The 22,251-nt window shown below is 35.5% G+C and overlaps 1 protein-coding gene across 5 annotated transcripts in view; it reads left to right on the top strand.

Annotated features, from left to right (window-relative positions):
- Window positions 1-22,251, top strand: part of FXR1 (FMR1 autosomal homolog 1) — a 57,120-nt gene that overhangs the window by 24,260 nt on the left and 10,609 nt on the right. For 3 of the 5 annotated variants that reach the window (XM_029214117.1, XM_029214116.1, XM_029214114.1), the window contains exons 4-13: window positions 4,455-4,526; window positions 4,944-5,092; window positions 5,322-5,415; window positions 5,865-5,981; window positions 7,281-7,451; window positions 9,016-9,094; window positions 12,738-12,847; window positions 17,659-17,745; window positions 18,932-18,989; window positions 19,077-19,139. In XM_029214117.1, the coding sequence (XP_029069950.1) occupies window positions 4,455-4,526; window positions 4,944-5,092; window positions 5,322-5,415; window positions 5,865-5,981; window positions 7,281-7,451; window positions 9,016-9,094; window positions 12,738-12,847; window positions 17,659-17,745; window positions 18,932-18,989; window positions 19,077-19,139 (1,000 nt within the window). Of the gene's footprint in view, window positions 1-4,454; window positions 4,527-4,943; window positions 5,093-5,321; window positions 5,416-5,864; window positions 5,982-7,280; window positions 7,452-9,015; window positions 9,095-12,737; window positions 12,848-17,658; window positions 17,746-18,931; window positions 19,140-22,251 lie in introns of all 5 variants that reach the window. The other 2 variants (XM_029214115.1, XM_029214113.1) reach the window with 1 other exon arrangement.

Raw genomic sequence — 22,251 nt, 5'->3', positions numbered from 1 at the left:
CATTATGGTTCTACATCTTTATAATTTAGTTATAATCTTGGGATAGGTCCCTTGAGAGAAATTTAATAAAGGGATTAAGAATAATTTGATGTAGAACACTCCCTTACCTTACAATTTCTTTTTTTAATTTGGCCATGCCGCATGGCATGCAGGATCTTAGTTCCCTGACCAGGGGATCAAACCCGAGTCCCCCTGCAGTGGAAGCACAGGGTCTTAAACCACTGGACTGCCAGGGAAGCCCCCTTACCGTACAGTTTTTTAATTTAGTATTTTACTTATAAGACAAATACAATATACATGTATAATTTACATCTTACCTTTAAAAATGTATCAGTTTGATTCTTGCAACCAGTCTGAAAATTTTAGCTGTCTGTAGTTAGTCTTTCTCATAATATGAAGTCAGCATTGTTAGTCTTAGTGCTTGGGAATGCTCATACGTTAAAGAATAGGTGAACATATTCTTTATTACTTTTATCTTTTTCTTTTGGGGAATGGGCAGTTTCCAAGACTTATGAAACCCATTTGTTAAAGTATCAGCCACAAATACTAATGAGATAATAACTGTTGTGTAAGTAGATAAATCACATTAGTGTTTTCTAGATGTTAAGCTTGCTTTCCTAATGTACATTTTCTATTTCTTCATAGATTGTAATGAGATAAAATAGATATGAATAGTACTCAATAAATGTCTTTCATGTAGTTGTAAAACAGGTCATTATGATTAAGCATTCAGTTTAATGCTTAACATTATTTGGAATTAGGTAAAAACTGGTAGAAATTGTCTGCTGGTGGTGTTCACATTATTTCTATTTGGTTATAACTTTGAAAGGCATCGTTGAACATTATTAACTTGAATGAAAAGCTGATAACATTAGGATCCAGACTGGAATTCCATTTAAGTCATAATTTGGTTGTGTGCTGGAATTTGGAGGCCAGTAAGGTTTGACTTGGATTCATTTGGTAGAAAGAATACTGAAATAGGCTTTTGGAATTTAATTCTTCCATGAAACTGTAGCCTTCTTCAATCTGGGTACTGTTGTGTTTTTAGGTCTCTCATGGGCACTCGTTAGTCTTTTTTTAAAGCTCTTTCTTGGATTTGAAGAAACTTAGAATGTTAGAGAAATGAGGGCCATTGCCTTAGAGTGTGAATTGCTTTCTTGGAATAGTTTGGGGATTTAAGTGAATTGAAATCTGAAGTAAGGGAATTTCTGTGAGGTGCTTTTACTCCAATGATGTAGTCATAAATAAATTCAGTAATCTACATCTCGGACATAGTATGCTAGGGCGCGGTTTTAACACTTGGTTATTAAAACGACTTTTTATTGTGTTGAGTACACTGTTCATTTTGTAAAGGATGTTATTTGACCCACAACACAAAAGTGGAGGCAAATTCATAGCATTTTGATTTGAGCCAGGAACTTAGATTAATTTGGCTTTATGAGAGAGGCTTTGTCTTTCAGGGATCAGTTATTAATGAAGTTTACAGAGATGGATGTAAGTATAAAATGGAATCCAGCATTTTAATGTTCAGTGAGAACTAAAGCTGCAAGACAGTCCACAACGTTTTATTCTTTTTTGTAGGTAAACTTACATAGAAAGCCAGATTCCTAGACGGTTATTCTTTGGTGAAACAGAACAGGTAGTTTATTTTAAGACGCATTTTTCAGCATTCAAGCTTGAGGCACCCATCCACTGTAGATCAACAAGAGATACACCAGTCTGTTTAGCTGAACTGCCTTTCTAAGATAGTGCTTGGAAAGGGCACTTTCCTTCTTGTTCTCAGGGTTTTCTTTTTGTTTTTTTTAATTCTCAGTATACTAGGGAAAATAGCACTTACCATTTGAGTCTAATGGGCCATTTTTATTATTTTTTCTATTTTTAAGTCATTTTACATGTAAATTTACAGAAGTAAGAATAAAAGGATGGTGAAGATAAACATTATTAGATATTTTAATAAGCATTTAAACAAAGAAATCCAAGTTTTCATGTTTTCCTGGTTTTTGACGATACATGTACCTAAAATGAGCAAAGTTTTCTGAATATTAACTTATTGCTCATCAGCTATCATGGGTAAACCCAGAACATACCCATCTTGTAAATGCTGATATCATAAAGTCCATCTCTGGTATGTTCTAGTTTATCATTTCTTCTGTTTCATCTTACACACTTGAATTATCAGAATGCAGTGGTTTAAGGATACAGTTGACTCTTGAACAACATGGGTTTGAACTGCATGGGTCCATGTATACGCGGATCCCCCCCGTGCGGCTTGTGGAAGTCTTAGTTCCCTGACCAGAGAGTGAACCTGGGCCCTCAGCAGTGAAAGTGTAGAGTCTTGACCACTGGACCACCAGGGAATTCCCACTCAGATTATTTTCAATAGAAAATGCTACAGTACTGCATGATCAGTGGTTGGTTGAGTTTGCAGATGTGGAACTGCATATACAGAAGGCCGTCTGTGTTACACTCAGCTTTCAACTGCATGGAGGGTTGATACCCCTAACCCCTTTGTTGTTCAAGGGTCGATTGTATTTTGGAACTTCTGATGGCTTCTAATTTTATCGAATAGAATGTTAGCATCTTTGCCCTATAATTACACCACTCTCATATTTAACCAATTGGATTGACTAATGTGCATTTCTTCGTCATCTGTTTCTTTCTAGTCACAGAAGATGGCAGAGTATTTTAGGATGTAGGAAAAATAAGGTTCCTGGATTCTGTCTTAGATTTATGTAAGGGTTCATTGGATGCTTAATAACAATTGCAAGACAGAATGAGTTTTATTCTATTCTTAAAAAAAGGTAAAAATTTCTTTTATTTTGGAAGATCTGAAGAAAGGATAGAGTCAAGAAATAGTTAGATTTACTCATATAAGAAATGCAGAAGCTAAAATTGAGTTCACTGGAGCTTCATTGGTATATAGGCTTTTTTTTCCCCTCAGCTTTTCTCTAATCATGGTATGCAGTAAAGTTGATCATGAAGTTTTGGCTTATTTATTTTTAGTTCCAGTATTCCACCACTTCAAAGATTACTCTCATTATCATCTTGATAGAAGCTTCAGGCTTTCCAAAACTGTTTGCCTATCAGTAGTTGTTTACATTATTTCACAAATGGCTGTTAACATGTATTGATTGGTAGATTTCTCTGTCCACCTGTGTAGGGGCAACCTTAGTTTAATCAAGATTTTTGTGAGTGTTTCTTATTCATCTCTTCCCAGCCGCCCCCCCTCCACTTTCTCATGTATTGAAAATATATCAAACAAACTGCTGTGTCGTAAGAAATAACTCTAATTCTCAATGGAAACTTTTCTAATGTATTATATTTCAAAATACTTGGTAATTATAGAATACGTAAGATACAGGGTTTTTTTTTTGCATAGGAGGTTTTGTAAGGTATGTACTCTGCTAGATGGACTAAATGTGTGTATAATTTTTTTGTTAGACTTTTAGTACATTTAAGTTCCTCAGCAAGGGATTTAAATGTCATACTTTGAAGGAATTTTAAAATAGGAAGAAATCTTAAAAACTTTCTAAAAACAGTTCTTAATTTCAACATTTTATAAATACTGATAACAGATTTAAAATACATCTTATTAAGGTTCTAGCTTATCCTTACTTCTGATACTTGAATCATCAGAATGCCATGCTCGAAGATGAACAGTGTTGACAGAAACTGAAAGACCTATGTTTTACACTATGTAAAACTGTCTTGTAAGAAGCGTTTCTTTAAAATAATACTTATTGGGACTTCCCTGGTGGCACAGTGGTTAAGAATCCGCCTGCCAATGCAGGGGACACGGGTTCCATCCCTGGTCCAGGAAGATCCCACATGCTACGGAGCATCTAAGCCCGTGCGCCACAACTACTGAGCCTGCGCTCTAGAGCCCGCGAGCCACAGCTACCAAGCCTCCGCGCCTAGAGCCCATGCTCCGCAGCAAGAGAAGCCATTGCAATGAGAAGCCTGCGTACCGCAATGAAGAGTAGCTCCTGCTCGCCACAACTACAGAAAGCCTGTGCAGCAACGAAGACCCAATGCAGCCAAAAAAATATATAAAAATAAATAAATCTCTTTAAAAAAATAATACTTATGTTTAGTAAACCCTCTTGAATTTGGAATTCGATTTCCAAGGAGCCAAATTGCCCAAAGAGGGTTCAGTTTTATTTTTCAGTAGTAAAATTTAAGTGTATATAACTTTTATTAAATCATGTTAAGTACACCAGTTTCATTTTGCTCACAATATTTTTTTTTAATTAATTTATTTTGGGCTGTGTTGGGTCTTTGTTGCTGTGCGCGGGCTTTCTCTAGTTGCAGTGAGCAGGGGCTATTCTTTGTATTCTTCACAATAAAATTTTTGATTCTTGATTTTAATGGAAGTTTACGCTTATAATAAGTCATTGTCTATAGTGTTGAAATCTTTTTGGATGAAGGAATAAGGGCATTTTTTTCCTTGTCAGGTGTATTCAAGAGCAAATGATCAAGAACCATGTGGATGGTGGTTGGCTAAAGTTCGAATGATGAAAGGAGAAGTAAGTGATGTTGAAACTTGCTTTGTGACTGATTTTCAAGGAAATACCTCCACTCCTGGTTCTGTAGATGTTACTCTAACTCTTATTTGTTAAAAGCCTACTTCAGAAATAGTTAATCATGCCTTTCAAAAAGTCATGAGACCAGTAATTTATATTTGTGTTCTGGATTTGCAAACACCAAAGCTGCTCTCCAGAGGTATAAATAACGCAGGTGTGTGAGGACCACCATAGTTCATGCTTGTAAGAATGTATAATCTAGTTTAGGCAGATCAGATTGATGTAACTAAGCTGTGCTTTAGTATTTGTGCCACAAGGGGGAGGGTCTACTGGTTAAGCTGAGCAAGGTAATTAGAACTTCATTTAAAGCTCATTATTTTTGTTCAGATGGGATTTTTAAAATATTTTGATGTCTTTTAGTTTTATGTCATTGAATATGCTGCTTGTGATGCCACTTACAATGAAATAGTCACATTTGAACGACTTCGGCCTGTCAATCAAAATAAAACTGTCAAAAAAAATACCTTCTTTAAATGCACAGTGGATGTTCCTGAGGATTTGAGAGAGGCGTGAGTAATTTTGTTTACTGTTGAATTGATTTGTGAATCAAGAGGATTTTTCAGTGCTACAAAGAACTTTTTTCCCCAGACGCCCAGTCAAAAACTTTGATAGAAAATCTTTTTAACAAACAAAAGTTTTAATGGGTGGTGTCAAAATGAAATACTGAGTTTTCATTATAATTGCCTTCTAAATTTAACCTATTATTTAGGTCTTACCCATGAATTACTTTCTCCCTAGGTGTGCTAATGAAAATGCACATAAAGATTTTAAGAAAGCAGTAGGAGCATGCAGAATTTTTTACCATCCAGAAACCACACAGCTAATGATACTGGTAAGGTAACTCCATATTTTAAGGTAGATAATGAATATTGTACAGATTTTATAAATATTTCAAAAGATAAAAGCTAACTTGTTTTATAGTGACTTTATTAAAATACAGTGTGGGAGAAATTTTTTTGCAGTTATAAAGTTGTTAATTTGTAAATTTCTCCTGGAGTAAGGAGGAAAAATCAATATAATATTCTTTACATCATAAAATCCTTAATATATGGGATCCTGGATTCTACCTGCGCCCCCCAATCATAATTTGAAGAGCAGATCTAAGTAATATGGAAATTAAGAAAACAAAGTAAGATTAACTTGTGGCAAGGGGCGGTGCATGTTAGGTGAGGAGAGAAGTATAGTAGACGAAAATCAAGGAAGGCCTTATGTGGAAGGTTGTGTTTGTATTACCTTGAAAAAGGATTTAAGTTTTTGAGTGATTAACTTGTGTGTTTATAGTCTGCCAGTGAAGCAACTGTTAAGAGAGTAAATATTTTGAGTGACATGCATTTGCGAAGTATTCGTACGAAGTTGATGCTTATGTCCAGAAATGAAGAGGCCACTAAGCATTTAGAAGTAAGTGGGTTTACTTGTAAAAGGTTTTTTGCATGTTCCATATAGTTTCATGAGTATATTATTCAAGTTCCAAGGCTGAAACTACTTGACTGTTAGGTAAGGCAACTTGGGACCTGTTTTATGGCTAATAACTGGAGTCATTGTGTCCTTAGAAGAATTACTTTTTTCTATTATTTTTATCAAACATAACCTTTTGTCTGCTAAATTCCTGTTGAGTTATTTGTTAGGACTTGGATGACAGGTGCCAAAGAGCTTAAAAACTCACTAGGGATTTCCAGTAGAACTTTATTGCTGGTTTTTACTGTCCTGTATCAGTCACAATGCATTTCCTTAGTAACTGGTTCACTATAACTCCTGGGTAAGAAGAGAGGATACGTGGCTTATAGTTTTAAAAAAGAGCCTGTCATTGCTTCTCTCCATCCTAAGGTATTCCTGTTCTCTTCTTCGCTGCCACACTATTAGGAGATGTGTTCTCCCCACCCCCTCCCACACGCACTTGTGCACACACGCTGTCTTAGAGAAATTGGGGTACGTTTATCTTTAGGATAAGTACACGAATGCCCTTATTAATTTAAGAGTTCCAAACAAGGGATATGTGAATGAGTTTTGAAACATAAATCGTCTGAATTGGAGAGCTTCCTGTATCAGTAATTCTGGAAAATTGTTTTAGAATTACTGTTTTCTGTGACCATGATTAAATAGATGGGTCAACCTTTTTTCCCCTTCCATTATATGACCCCAAATGAATTTCCTTTATTCCTTTTTCTCTTAGTTCTTTTTCTTTTTTAAAAAAAATTATAGTGAAATAAACATAAGATTTACCATCCTAACCATTTTTAAGTGTGCAGTTGATAGTGTTGAGAACTGTATTCACATTGTTGATCAACCAATCTTCAGAACCTTTTCATCTTGCAAAAGTGAAACTCTGTGTCCATTAAACAACTTCCCATTTCCCCTTCCTCCTAGCCCCAGCTCACCACCGTTTTACTTTGTTTCTATAAATTTGAGTACTCTAAATACCTTTTGTAAGTGGAATCATGTAGTATTTGTCTTTTTGTGACTGGCTTATTTCACTAAGCATAATGTCCTCAATGTTTGTCCATGTTATAGCATGTATCAGAATTTCCTTTTTAAGGCTGAATAATTCTGGTTTTACTCACATATCACATTTTGTTTATCATTCATCATTCAGTGGACATGTGGGTTGCTTTCTCCTCTTGACTGTTGTGAATAATATTATGAACATGGGTGTACAAAAATTTTTTTTGATCTTTTATTATAATTTGCCTCTTTTACTAGTGCACAAAGCAACTTGCAGCAGCTTTTCATGAGGAATTTGTTGTGAGAGAAGATTTGATGGGCCTGGCAATAGGAACACATGGTAGTAACATACAACAAGCTAGAAAGGTTCCTGGAGTTACAGCTATTGAGCTAGACGAAGATACTGGAACATTTAGAATCTACGGCGAGGTAAGCTGTTTGCCCCCCACCTTGGGTAACTTTCTTGTAACATATTAACTATTGTCTGGAATTTCAGTTTCCGAAGGGTGAAACGCTTTAAATTAATCAGCCTGGCAATCGTTGCATGTATGTAGGGTGGATTAAAGGTTGTGTTTAATGTGTACTCTTCTCAAAAGTTACTTAATCAACTGCTTCTGAATTTTACTGTTTTATGTGCATTACAGATAATTCAAATATTTTTTGAGTGCTTACTGTTGGGTACTGGCAGTTATAAATAGCATATAATAGAATAGCTTTTGTAGAACTTGAATTATATTTTGTCACTGGTTAATTGTGACATGTGTGTGGACAGGAAAATAATTGGAAAAATAAATCAGACTTTTCTTCATTGAGACCATCCTTCACATTAGAGAAAATGAGTTTTTTGGGGGTGATAATTTCAAGTCTTGACTTTTCATTTGAGTCATATAGTAAATCTTACTAGAGGCCTGATTTTTACTTCCGAAACCGTTAGAAGTGGGCAGTATAACAAAGTAATTGAGATGAAAGGCTTTGGAGCCATACTGCCTGAATTGGAATTTTGTCTCTACCACTTTGAGAGGGCTTGGAGAAAGTTACTCAGCTTCCCTGCGTAATTTTCCGAATTGTAAAATGAGAATATTAATAGTGCTTACCTTACAGTTTATGAGGATTAAATACGGTTTAAAATTTTTTGCTGTGTATAATACAGGGAGCACACAACATACTTGACCTGTGGTTATTAAAGGACAAACATTAGAAGTGGAAGTTAACTGTTACTAGACTATAAATTCCTTTTGGAGAAGACACCCCCGCCCCCATCTTCTGGTCTTTTAAAATCATAACCATTAGCGATTAGGAATTTTAATGATGTTATCAGTAGGTAATTTTTTTTTAAATGCATCTGCAGAAACCTTTTAAATCATTTCTTACGTTGAGAATGAAAAAACAATGCAGATAGTACAGACAACATGAACAATTTTTTTTTTTTTTTGCGGTGCGTGGGCCTCTCACTGTTGTGGCCTCTCCTGTTGCGGAGCACAAGCTCCAGACGCGCAGGCCCAGTGGCCATGGCTCACAGGCCCAGCCGTTCTGCAGCATGTGGGATCCTCCCGGACCGGGACACGAACCCGCGCCCCCTACATTGGCAGGCGGACTCTCAACCACTGTGCCACCAGGGAAGCACTGAACAATTTTTTTTTTAACATTCACCTGGAGAATTCAGCATAGGAGTGTGGGCCAGATGTATTTAGGATTGGGTTAAAATTTGGCTAATGTAAGTAAGTTAAACTCTCTTAATTTTCTCAGGAGCTTAAAAGGGACCTTAGAGATGTCTAACATATTTTGGTTGTAAAAGACTCTTTCCTAGCTGTTTAATGATTACTGTGACTTTTTTTGGAAAAATACTTCATGAATTATTTGACTTGAAATGTCACTCTGGTGGTCTGAGCAGAATCTTGTACTAGAGCATAATAATTCAGTTTTTATTTTTGTTGTGGATTGTGGGTTTCTTCAAGGTGGAATTTCATGTTTGTTTCCCCTCTCTCCCCACCAGAGTGCTGATGCTGTAAAAAAGGCTAGAGGTTTTTTGGAATTTGTGGAGGATTTTATTCAGGTTCCTAGGAATCTTGTTGGTAAGTACTTCTGCTAAATGTTAAATAAGTTAAATGTTACTTAATTACGTACAGTGACTTAATTGAAAAATTAGAGTTTTCTGATATCTTAAAGTTATGTAGAGTATTTTTTTATAACAGTTTGTCATTATAGTTTTTCTTAAGCCTTTTCATCCTTTGGCCTCTTTCTTAATATTTTCATTTGCTTGATGTCTTTATCATTCATATATCCATCAAAATTGTCGTAGTACTTTTTGAGAAGGTATTTGTGGTAATTTTTTTCTTTTGTTTAATGTAGAAGAAAAAGTAAGAATGGACTAACAATAGGGTAATAAACTTCTACACAGTAGGCCTCGAGTAAGTAATAGTTGTTGCAAAGGCATAGAATAAAGTTTAAGAAGTCATAGGCAGGAGAGAAGGATGGTGATGATGATATGAGGGGAGGTTTCACTATTAAGTTTTTGACACTTAGTGAAAACTGCTGCGCCCATGGGTTATTAAGTTAAGTGGCAATTTTTGAATTTGAAGGTGCAGTTAAATGAGCATTATAGCTTGGGATTAGTTGTTTAACAGCTTTGTTATTATCCTCTACATCTGTGCTGTCTTTTAAAATGCTGTTTGAGACATATGGGAGAAGCTTTGGTCACATGTTAAATACTTAGTGATTATCCTAAAAGTTTGACATAAATAAAGCATCAACATGATGTAGCAAAATTTACTAGGGGAATGGTTTTTTATGATTTTTTTGGTCATCTATTGAATCTCATTAGTTTTTTGACCTTAAATAGTTAGAGCCCCTTGGGCTCCATTTATATATAGTTACACCTGTAGGAAGATTCTGTACGTTTTACTTGTCAAATTCCGTAAAACATTAGTAGGTGAAAATTAAAAAAAAAAAACACTTCCACTATTAAAAAAGATGTTTGTTTTGGCCAGTAAAAAGTAGTGTGCTTGGGATAATAGCGTACAACACAAGAATTTGGACAGTTTCATGGTGTTCAACTATATAAAAATCTTTTCACTTCTGCCCAAACGTTTGGATGGGTATGATATATACTACCAGTTAAGAAAGTTCCACTTAATCTGTTCTTAGAAACCACTGTTCACTGTACACTGAATTGCTGGAGATTATGAGTTGAGAGGTTACAATTAAATGTAAGTCTCAGGAATTGTACATAATTTTAATAAATGTTAAGATACAAAATTTACCAAATGTTTATTGTTGCCTAATGAAATTGCCTTTGACAAGAAAGCTGCTTTTGAAAATCATCCCCTTTGTTGTTTATATAATGCTCTATTATTGACAGCTATCAGTACTAACATTTTGGTTGCTGCTTTTACAGAACATAATTTAACTTACGATTTCTTCACTTGTAAAAATGATTTGGAGGTGAGTGTGTCCAAGGGAGTCAGGGTTCTTTCCAGCCCAACAATTCTATAGACGATAGCCTTGGTCTTGTAGAATTTGTGGTAGCGTTAATTTTAAGTAAAAATTCCTGATACTTCAGAAATAAGGAAATCAGATGTATTTGTAGCTCTCAGATTTTTCTCTTTATTCATTTATCTGTGCAGTGATGTGAGTACCTGTCATGTCTCTTTTTTTCCTCCACCCTGGCTTGGTTGGCTTTGGTGATTTGGGTTATTTGTTTACTATTTAGAAAATAAATATTAGCAACTATTATGCGTTGGTGAAATACTCAGAAGTAAGGACTTCAGTTGGTTGGTGTGTATAATAGTAGTACTACATCTTCCTCCAAAATGTTTTCTGGTTGAAGCAGTGTTTTGAAAAATAGTACCTTCTTAGTCCAAGTGAAAGAGAAAAAAAAGAGGACTGAGACATAAATGGGAATGAGGACTACTTGGTAGGTAAGTTTCAGAGAGGATTTCCGCACATATTCAGGTTCCAAGGGTTCTAGACTTGTTGACCATTCCCAGCCTTCCCAAATCAAAAGTATTACATGAACATTGATTTGAAAATTAACTGAAACTTTTCACCTCCTGGAAGCCTTCCTTAATCACTTCTCTACTCTGTCCCTTCAGCATTTATGCTCAGTGCTCAAATTATACTACAGGTCTGCTTCAGTTTGTCAATATGCTTTGGAATTTAAACTGTGGAAATGATCAGTTAAAATACTGAAGGTCTCTGGTGGGACTAAATAAAACTTGCAGGTAGGTCCTTGCCACAGACCCCAGAAGGGTGATGGATATTCACTCACCACTGGTATAGTTCACAAGAAGGAAGGGGTAAAGATTTGGGGGAGGGGGTATGATATATCAATCTGATTTTTGTTTTTTTCGAAAAGATATTTGCTTATTTTTAGCAGGGTCAAGGATGGAGTTGCTGCTTGAGCTTCACTGTGTTAACATGAAGGTTGCTTTTATATGCTGCTGCTAGGGCTGTTCAGAGAAGACATACATCATGTGACTTCCCTGTCCTACTCCTTTGTTTTTTCTTTTTACCTGTTCAATTGCTGGTGCTTTTAAATTTAGGGTTGTTGGGCAAGGAGGTTTGAAAATCCTATAATAGTGTCTGCTGTATTGACTGGCTTATTGTTGCCATTGTTTCCTTATTTATCTCCTTCCCCCCTTATTTATTCTTTATTGAGAACTGTTCTCTCAAGCATGCAATAGGAGAAACTTACATTTTAACCTCTTTCAACCAAAATTAATTTATTGTGGAAATAGATTGCTGATATAGTATAAAATTTTAATTAATTGAGGATTTGGACTTAACAAATAAGATGTTGCTGTTAACTTAGGATACATCTATTCCATATACTGGTAGTTACTTGAACATTTACTTCTGTTACCAGGTAACACTACCCAGTATTGCTTTGTTACTTTATGGGTGTATGTTAGCTTTATAAAAAGTGAGTTCCTAAGGGGAAGAGCATCTTCGTGTCCTCCTTTTAGTTTCTCCTCTAATTATTGGATACTCAGTAACTGCTATGTGACAGACTTACAAGTTAAGTGTGGAGAAGGTAAATAATTTGAATTTATGTCATTTTACAGTATTTCGTATCTAGGAAGACAGCAAACCATATACATGTTGTATGTAGTTGTACACCTCTGCAGTACTTTAAAAACTTACAGGTGTAAAATGTAATACTTGTTAAATGTCAACATTTTATTTTGGTGAAGAGAATATTCATTTTAAAAGAATCTTGAAGTCACAGGTGTCTTTTGAACAAGTAGGAACTTAAAAGCCAGATTGATGACTTTGTTAGTTGTTTGAATAATAATATATGTAATATGTCATAAATGTAAACAAATTGATGTGATTAATGCCAAAATAAAAGTTTTCTTTTTGCCTTCATTTATATATCCAAGTTTTTGAAATAAATGGATTGGACTTGATATTTTAAAAATAGAAAAATGATATAGAACATATTAAAAAATACTTAGACATTGAAAATGGCTTACATTGTGAGTGGCACTGTCAATCTCAGTTAACAGTAGTTGCCTTGGGCGTACCGAAGTGAAGGTTTCATACCAAGGATAAAGTTCCTCAGTGGTCTTTAGGGTGAGTTAATTGAGAGTAAGAAGATGAAGTTTTGCTTGGTTTTTATAATTTGATAGTAAGTCAAATTATTTGGGCTGGTGTTGAAATGATAAGCAGTGTTGGTTTTTAACTTACCATTATATATGTTTTCTCTTATTAAAGGAAAAGTAATTGGGAAGAATGGCAAAGTTATTCAAGAAATAGTAGACAAATCTGGTGTGGTTCGGGTGAGAATTGAAGGAGACAATGAAAATAAACTACCTAGAGAAGATGTAAGTATTTAAAACATAATTTGCCTGTGTCGTGCGTCTCCCCCCCCCCCCCCCCCCCGCCGCCGCCCATTCTTTTTCTGGTTGACTTACAGTACTATTTTTTATATTTTGAAAATTGTTTTAGGAAAGTTATATCCAGTGAACTGCTTATGCTCTGCAGCAGATTTTTCTTTTTTAAAAAGTTCTGTTCCTTACAATGTTGCTTAACACACTTAGAAGACAAGTCATCTTTCAGTTGTTGGCCTTGGGCTCTTGGTTGGTTTCTCAGTATGTCAGTAAAAAAGCCAGTTCTGGGGGTAAAAAAAAAAAAAGACTGATAATCCTAACAGTTCTTTTTTTTTGAACTTAGAGTGTAAAGAGTTTGATATTCTAAACAAAACAGTCGGCTGTGAAGGAATTCTTGATACATAACACTTCCTTGACCTTTTTTTTTTAGAATTTGTAAGCCCTAACTATTTCTTATTTGAAATCTTTAAGCTTTATGTTGCTAGTAATTCTGATACCAACTTTCTGAAATTTCTTTTTCAGTCTTTTTCTTACATGTTGATGTCTTGTCCACAGTGCTGTATTTTTCCTTCTCATCCACCACTGTAAGCATCTCTCACCTTTGTGGCTCCAGTGGTCAACTCTGTATAAGTTGCATGTCTGAACATAAGGCAAGGATTTTCCCCCAGATTATCTCCCAGAAAGCAGTACATTCACACCTTCCTCAGTTTTGCATGATAACTAGAGAGTTTGTTTGCCTATCGGGCAGAGTAAGTTTTTTTTTTAAAAAAATAAATAAATAAAGAGACACACACAGAGAGAAAATTGTAGATTTTGGCTCAGATAAATAGCCTCACAGCTGGTATTTGATGTTGTAAAGATGCCTATGAAAGATACCATTTTCTTTATTCCTTTTAATTAGTTAGAATGTGGAGGTAAAATACACACTTAAAAACAAATGAGAGAAAAGAAATGTCTTACTATTATACAAATGAGTACTTGTGGGTTGATTTCATCCTACACTGCTTCAAAAACTGCTGTGAACCTCAAGTAATTTCAACTTATTCTTAAGCAAACACCATGCCCCAAATGGGGGGGAAACCCCATTTTTTATTGAATTTAAGATGATTAAAATTGAGGGTGTCATACTGTTATAATTGGCACTGTCCCCATTTATACTTACTATATAAAATAATGGTGATCCATTTGGCATACAACCACTGCCTAAAATTGATCTGAAGATCAAGGTGTTTACTGGGCAGGGTCATTAATGACTCAATTATAAATTTCTTAGCTTGATACTAATATCTAGTCTTCCCTTAGCTTGACTTAGTCCCAGTTGCTTTCCAGTATTTACCATCTTGTTGCAAGCTAATTCTTCTAGGCCCTCCTTCATAAATTAAGAAGTTATTGTACTTTCCTTTAGTTTTGGTCATTGTTACCTCCATTTGTGGGCCAGAGTTAAGAAATTTAAATGCTAAAAGATACCAAGCACATTATGTAAATTACGAAGCAAGTTGGGATGTACAAGATAGGAAAGGGAGGGCACACTGTGCCTTTCTATAAAAGAAACATGCTGCTCACGTTTAATCTGGTTGCTGTGTAGGAATGCATGTATTATGTGTTGCTGTTTCTTCCAATATTTTAAAGAAAAGCTGGAAACCTAAACAGTACACAAAAATTTTCAGTTTTCCAAACATTGCATGTGAAAACAAATCTGAAGGTTGATATTGGCTTATTTGGGGCCACCATTTCACAATTTAAGCTGTCTAGGGGCATTCCCTGGCGGTCCAGTGTTTAGGACTCTGCACTTTCACTGCTGTGGGCCTGGGTTCGATCCCTCATTGGGGAACTAAGATCTCGCAAGCTGTGTGTCGTGGCCAGAAAGAAAGAAAGAAAAAAAGCTGTCTAAATCCCCTGGAGACTCAGTTTATAACTTGTTTACTCTGAAGTCTTCGGTGACTCACCTCTAGCCCAATATGACCTTTCCACCTGTATACCGTAGCTTTTATTGTCTATATAATTGTGTATTTAATGATTTTCTTTAAGTCTTGTATTTTGTTTTCTGGTTTATCTTATGTCTCCAAGCCAGGTTATGGAGCTCCTTGAAGTCAAGAAATCAAATCTGAATTCTCATATTCTCCCTTCTTCCCTAGCATAATGAACTATATAGAGTAGGCACCTGGTAAATATTTAAAGTCAGTTAATTAAGGTTTTTTAAGATTAGATTTGAGTTTTTAATAGTAAAAGAAACACGGTTTATGTAAAGGTTAGAATAGCACAGAAAGGTATGGTGTAAAAAATAAATTATATTATGTCCTGTCCATGTCTTTCTCTTTCCATCATGTCTAATAGATGTTAGACTTGTCAGGTTGCCTTTTTGTGTTTTCTGCTCTTAAAAATAATGTTGCAGCAAAGGTCCCTTGTGACTGAAGAGTAAATTCCTGGAAATGCATTTGTTAGATCAAAGGCTATATGGCATTTAAATTTTTAAATCTTGTTAGTTTTCCCACACATTCCTCCACCAGTATAGAAAGTGTCTGTATTCCACATATTTGCCAGTACTGAGTTTTATCACAGTTTAATTAGTGCCATTCCAGAAGATGTACATATTATCTTTCCATTTGCTTGAAAGACATTTTCTATAAACAGATTGTCCTTTGCATATTTTTTGTCATTTTTTATTACTGAAGTGTGTAAGCTTTTGCATTTTGAGTAAGTTAGTCTTTTTATGTATGTGGCAAATATTTTTGCCTTCTGACTTCTGCAGTTTTGTGTCATGTTTGGCAGGTCATAGATTGTTCAGAAGTGCATTTCTAGTTTTTTCCCTCCAGTTTTTTTTTTTTTTTTTTTTTTGGTGTAATGTTATCAGGAGCAGGATCAGCGTTATTTTTTTCTGAGTGCTAGTTTATCTCAGTGTCACCTGTTAACTATAAATAATCAGTTTAAAAAATATTTTTAAATCTAGAAATTTCACTGAAATAACTTAGATGTAAGCTCATATATTCAGTAATAATCATTTACTCTTTACTCCAGTTTTTTTGTTTTAATGGGTTATAATACCTATTAAAATAGTTGGTAAAATACGTGCAGTTAAGGATGCCTTTTTACTGCTCCTTTTCTTTGGAGGTAACTATTGGTTACTATCTCCAGTTGGGGGTCAAGGCATTCTATTTCTCTTAATCCTTGCAGATCAGCTGTTTGGAAAGACTTTACCGTTTTTATCTACTTGTAAAATTCTATTTATTTTTAATATTGACTTTAAATGACAATAATATTCTTATGAATTCCCCTAAATTTCCACATCTGGGATGGCATAATTCACATTCTACCTAATATTCCTGTGCTTTTAAAGTTCATATCACTAATGCTGTACAATGAGATTATTACAGGAAGGTTTATTATCTTTTCTGAGATTGTGATTACCTTTAGAACAGGGACTTTATTTATCCTATTCCTTAGCGTATATTCTGGCAGTTAACACGTGGATGTTGTTTGGAATTAAGTAACTGGATATGAAATTGGCTGGGAGCAAATTGTTTTCTCAGCTGTAGAATTGGGATATTTCTTAAAGTGAATTTTTAATGAACATTAAATAATGAACGTAAATAATATAGTCCCAGAAATACAGTATGTGATTAAAACTTTTTAGATCTCTTTTTTTCCCCTCCTCTGTGTCTTTTATTCACTTTATATCCTCTGTTTTCTGCATGTGAATTTTTGAGGACACTGTCAAGACTTTCTCACTTCCTAATAAGCTTAAGTTAGAGTCCCTTGTTTCATGCCTTCCTAGTTGTAATTACTTCCTTATAGTCACTCGCTTTAAGCTCCATGATAGCTGTGCTCTGTACTGTAGCCTTAGCACCTGCCCTGGTCCATTTCTTCTTTTTGATCTCCCATACTAAAATTCAATTAAATTTTTAAAAAATTATTTTGGGGCTTCCCTGGTGACGCAGTGGTTGGGAGTCCGCCTGCCGATGCAGGGGACACGGGTTCGTGCCCCGGTCCGGGAAGATCCCACACACCGCGGAGCGGCTGGGCCCCGTGAGCCATGGCAGCTGAGCCTGCGCGTCCGGAGCCTGTGCTCCGCAACGGGAGAGGCCACAACAGTGAGAGGCCCGCATACCACCAAAAAAAAAAAAAAAAAAAAAAAAATTTTTGAAAATAAGTCACATAGTAGTTTCTTACATAGAATAAAAAGTTAAGCCACACTTAATTCCATATTTAGAATCCAAAGTTAAGCCAGTTTGTTTAGATAACTGTTAGGAAGTATTCTGTAAAATCAAGAAAATGAGGAAAGACTCTGTGATTGGGTGAGTTTACTTAGGATCTGTTCATTGCCCTTAGCCAGTAGGAAGCTGGAAGTTTACTTCTATAAAGGAAAAGAAAATTATCATCTTATTCTCCTCCTCACTTTTTTAAACCTTCCTCTTTTGAAATTCAGCTAAGTAAACCAGGTCTGGGTTAATCCTTTCATTTGTTTTAATAACTGGTGACTACTTGCCCATATCAGTAATTTCTTTACATTGCGTAAATATTGAGAGTCTGTAGATGATGCTTCTATTAATGATCACGAAGTACTCCTTCCATTACACACATGTTGGAAGTTTTGCTATCTGAGCACATAATATAGGGATAACCTGGCTAATGGGTTTTATTACGTTTTTAAGGAAAGCACTACTAAAGTGATATATCTAGTCTGAAAATTCATGCCAGTTTGATGGAAAATTTCTTTAAAAGTTGGTTTATATACTTAAAAGATTAGATTGAATTAGAAATTAGAAAACATAAATATTAAATACTGAGGATGTTGTGTTTTCTTACAGGGGATGGTTCCATTTGTATTTGTTGGCACTAAAGAAAGCATTGGAAATGTGCAAGTTCTTTTAGAGTATCATATTGCTTATCTAAAGGTTTGTATAGTATTCATATCATGTTGCTCCACACGTTAAACTTTAATTTTATATTTGTAATAAATTTTAAGTCTTTAAATATTTTTGTTAATTCAGCTTCGTATTTGCCCTTTCTTTCTGCGTGAGAATGTTAAAAGTCCTTTGCTGTAGTAAAATGATTGGCCTTGTGTACATTTTTTCTCTTTCCCTCTGTACTTCACATTTCTTTCCGTACTGTTTAAGACATGGTCACTCTTGTGTTTGATGCAGATAGGACACAGAACCAGGAATGAAGGTGGGCTTTCTTGGTAACTGATATTCTCTGAATCACGTGTACTACCCTCATAGATATCAGTTGATAATTCTTAACCATTTTTTTAAATATAGTCTGTCTGGGTTGATGAATAAAGAGAAAAGGTTTTAGAAAAGAAATTCCCTATAAGTTGGAATTGTCATTTTCTACTCTTCTTATTCCTGCTGTTTTTTTCTTGTTTATAGTATCTCAACTGCTCGGTCTCTAGTTATGTTTTCCTTTTAGTCACTCATATTGTTGGCTGCTGTGTTAATATTTTGAAAGCACCCCTGATAATGTCATTCCTTTTTTTAAAACTCATCTTTCCAATACTCTGCCTTTTAGCCAAGAGCTTTCTCTAGACACCTTACCTTCACATCCTGTAATGACCTCATTCTCTGAATGACCAAGTCTGCCAGTTCATCTAGGTCACAACTCAAGTGTCATTATTTTGATAGGAAAGTAGGTTATTAATAGTACCTGTCATAAATGGTACCTTACCTCATTTAGCAGAGTTTTTACTCCTGGAAGGCTAGATCTGGTAATTTTATGTAATTATTAGCTGTTTAAATAGGTTATTTCAGCACTTGTCTGTTGAACATCCCCTAGGTTATTCTAATGCTTGTGTGTAAACATTCCCTTGAAGGAGAAGAGTCATTGTCTTTTTATTTTGCATACCTGTAGCACTTAGCATGGTTGGCACATGATGCTAAGGCATTTGTAAATGCTTGGTGAATTGAAGTAGCAAATGACCTTGTAAATTGTGTTCACTAGGAATACAGTTATACTTTGCTGAATAACTGCCCAAGATCACAAGCTTCTTTAATTCGTAGGACCGGAGTATAGCTCAAGCTCTGGGCTTTAAGAAGACAAAAAAATACATGTAAGATTTATCCTTTTTTGTTTTGGTTATAGGAAGTAGAACAGCTAAGAATGGAACGCCTGCAGATTGATGAACAGCTACGACAGATTGGTATGGGTTTCAGACCTTCTTCCACCAGAGGGCCTGAAAAAGAGAAAGGATATGCCACTGATGAAAGTACCGTCTCTTCTGTACAAGGTTCTAGGTCTTATAGTGGAAGAGGCAGAGGTCGTCGGGGCCCTAATTACACCTCCGGTTATGGTAAAAAAAAATTTTTTTTTTTGGTAGTGGTTTCAGTGATCCAATACATTTTGCTTATTATTGTTTTTGGGCTTTTTTTAGGATTTATTTTTTATTTCATTTTATTTATTCATTCATTCATTCATTTATTTATTTATGGCTGCGTTGGGTCTTCATTGCTGTGCGTGGGCTTTTTTCTAGTTGCAGCGAGCGGGGGCTGCTCTTCGTTGCGGTGCGCAGGCTTCTCATTGCGGTGGCTTCTCTTGTTGCGGAGCGTGGGCTTCAGTAGTTGTGGCGCACGGGCTCAGTACTTGTGGCTTGTGGGCTCTAGAGCGCAGCAGGCTCAGTAGTTTTGGTGCGTGGGGTTAGTTGCTCCGTGGCATGTGGGGTCTTCCCGGACCAGGGCTCGTACCTGTGTCCTGCATTGGCAGGCGGATTCTTGACCACTGTGCCACCAGGAAAGTCCTGCTTATTATTGTTTAGTTCATCACTTTATCTTGGCTTTGAGGGCAGGAAATAGTTCTGAGGTACATGTTTTAATAGTGACAGCATGCTTTTTATATTAATGACAGTAAAAGGTTTATAGTGTTCAAGTAAAAGGTTTGTGTGTAATGAAATGAAACATGTTTTTGTTAAGTTTATAGCTCATGATCATGTTTGTTCTAAATATTTAGAATAAATATATATGCAACTTGTTTTCTCAGGTATTTTCTCTGTACAATTATATACATTTTCCAATAAAAACCTAGTGATGGTGGTGATATTACTAGGATTTATCTTTTGCCTACCCTCTAGGAAAAGTAAAAATGAAAAAATACACTAATCACTGTGCCACGATTACATATAGCAAATCTGTACTGGTTTTTAAAATATACTATATTGGTTCATTTGGCAGTTTTGAGTATTAATATCTCACATCTGAAATTATTTTGTGAAATACAGCATTTCAATAATATGAGAGCTTTAAAAGTTAGAACCTAGTTGACATTTTATAAATGAACATTTTTCTAAAATGTGTTTCACTGAGAGGATGGGGCTTAACTTATATAGGAAGGGACCAGTGGATGGTGATTGTCAGCAATTCTCTAATCCTAAATTTCTCAGTTTGTCTTCAGCTTTGGAGTTGTTCCATTTTTCTGCATTTGGACTTGGATCTTAGCAGTGACCTGATTTTTTTCTTCCCTTCTCTCTTTCCTTCTCTCTTCTCTTCTCTCTTCTCTACTCCCCTATGCTCATCCTGACTGCTTTGGGAAAAAATTTCATAAGCCTTTTCCAGAATAGAAGGCATTTAGGGAAAACAAATACACGAAAGCTTTACAGTGTGCAGATTCCACTTCCACATTTCATGTTTGACCAAAGGATCGTCTGATGATGCCAGAGTTATATTAGATTTGTACTGTTTTTCATTTGTTGTAGAGTTGGATGGTCAAGTTTCCCTTCCCCTTTTTTCATTATTTTAAAGTTAACCCTATACTGAAGCCTGAAAAGAAGAATTCCAGTTACTGTGTTCAGTATGTGAAGGACTGAGAATTGAGAACTATTAAAATCCTGAAAGCACATTTAATACAAAAGACAATCAGTAGTTAAATAGAAATTAAGTACATATTGAATGATTTTAGAGGTACAAATTACTAGTACAAATAATCAGATTTGGTTTTTTGGTTGATGAATTCATTGAACAATTTTATAAGCCTCTGGGAAGTCCACTTATTGATGAGAGGTCACTCTTTGGCAAAATGCTTTTGTTGACAGAAATAAATTTAAATGAGAATGGTAGAGGAATATCATTTGGATTGAAGAAAGCTATGCAGATTGTTCAGTAGATGGCACTCTTACCTCTGAATCTTTGCCAACTAGTAACATTGTATTTCTTGAAATAGCTGTTGAACTTAAAGTGGACTCCAGAGAAATAAAAATTATTTGAATTTGGTTGTAGATGTTCTTGTCCACTTAATAGCAGAAGGTTTTTTAGGTGGTGAATATATATATATGTATAAGCTGTATAAGAATTTAACATCTCTGAAGTTATATGTGTTACAATGGATGATGTCTTACAACTTTAATTGGCAGCATTTTCTTTAAATGGCACACAAAATATGACTTAATGTTGGATTTGATAAAATGTGGGGCTTTAGCTGTTAATATTAAGTTCAGCATACGTGTTCATTTAAAAGGATGTGAACAGGGGCTTCCCTGGTGGCACAGTGGTTAAGAGTCCGCCTGCAGATGCAGGGGACACGGGTTCGTGCCCCGGTCCGGGAAGATCCCACATGCCACGGAGCGGCTAGGCCTGTGAGCCATGACCGCTGAGCCTGTGCATCCGGAGCCTGTGCTCCGCAACAGGAGAGGCCACAACAGTGAGAGGCCCGCTTACCGCAAAAAAAAAAAAGAAAAAAAGCTATAGTTTAAAAGGATGTGAACCATCTTCATAAGGTGATTTTAGAAGTTTTAGGGGAAAATATGAGTTAAAATTCTGTTAAAAACAGGTCTTTTTATTTGTTGGAGCCATTACAAATGAACTGGTTTCATGGATCACTTATAAAGCCTCCCCCCACCCTGACTTTTTGGATTCATGAACTTATATTTTACAGAATTGAGATTGGAATGATTTTAACAGTATTTTTCTGTTGATTATGCAACAAATCATAATTTCAGAGGCTTTTACAATACTAGTATCTTATAGTTCTATAGGTCAGAAATCTGACATGAGTGTCATTGGGCTAAAATCTAAGTGTTGGCATGTCTGTATTTCCTTTTGGAGGCTCTAGGGAAAAATTTGTTCCTTTGACACTTCCAGCTTGTAGAGACAATCTGTGTTCCTTGGCTTATTGACCGCTTCCTCTGTCTGATAAAGCCAGTAATTACAGAGAGTCCTTATGCTATCATCTCTGGTTCTCTGTAGTTGAGAATGGTTCTCTACTTTTTAAAGATCCATGTGAGATAATCCTCCCACCTCAATATCCTTAACCTTAATTACATCTGCAGAGTTCCTTATGCCATCTCAGAAATGTTTAATATGAAGGAAGTGGAACACTAGCCAGTTCATTAGCTTTTTTTTTTGACCTTAATAGCTGTCTTTATCTACTGAAATCTATTTATGATTTAGACACCCTCTTTGAGTATCTTGAGTATT

This window comes from Monodon monoceros, unplaced genomic scaffold (assembly GCF_005190385.1).
Source record: "Monodon monoceros isolate NGI ecotype Baffin Bay Population unplaced genomic scaffold, NGI_Narwhal_1 Super_Scaffold_11, whole genome shotgun sequence".
In the NCBI taxonomy this organism is placed as follows: Eukaryota; Metazoa; Chordata; class Mammalia; order Artiodactyla; family Monodontidae; genus Monodon; species Monodon monoceros.
Note: the sequence above shows the minus strand (reverse complement) of the source record. Positions and strands in the feature narration are given on the sequence as shown.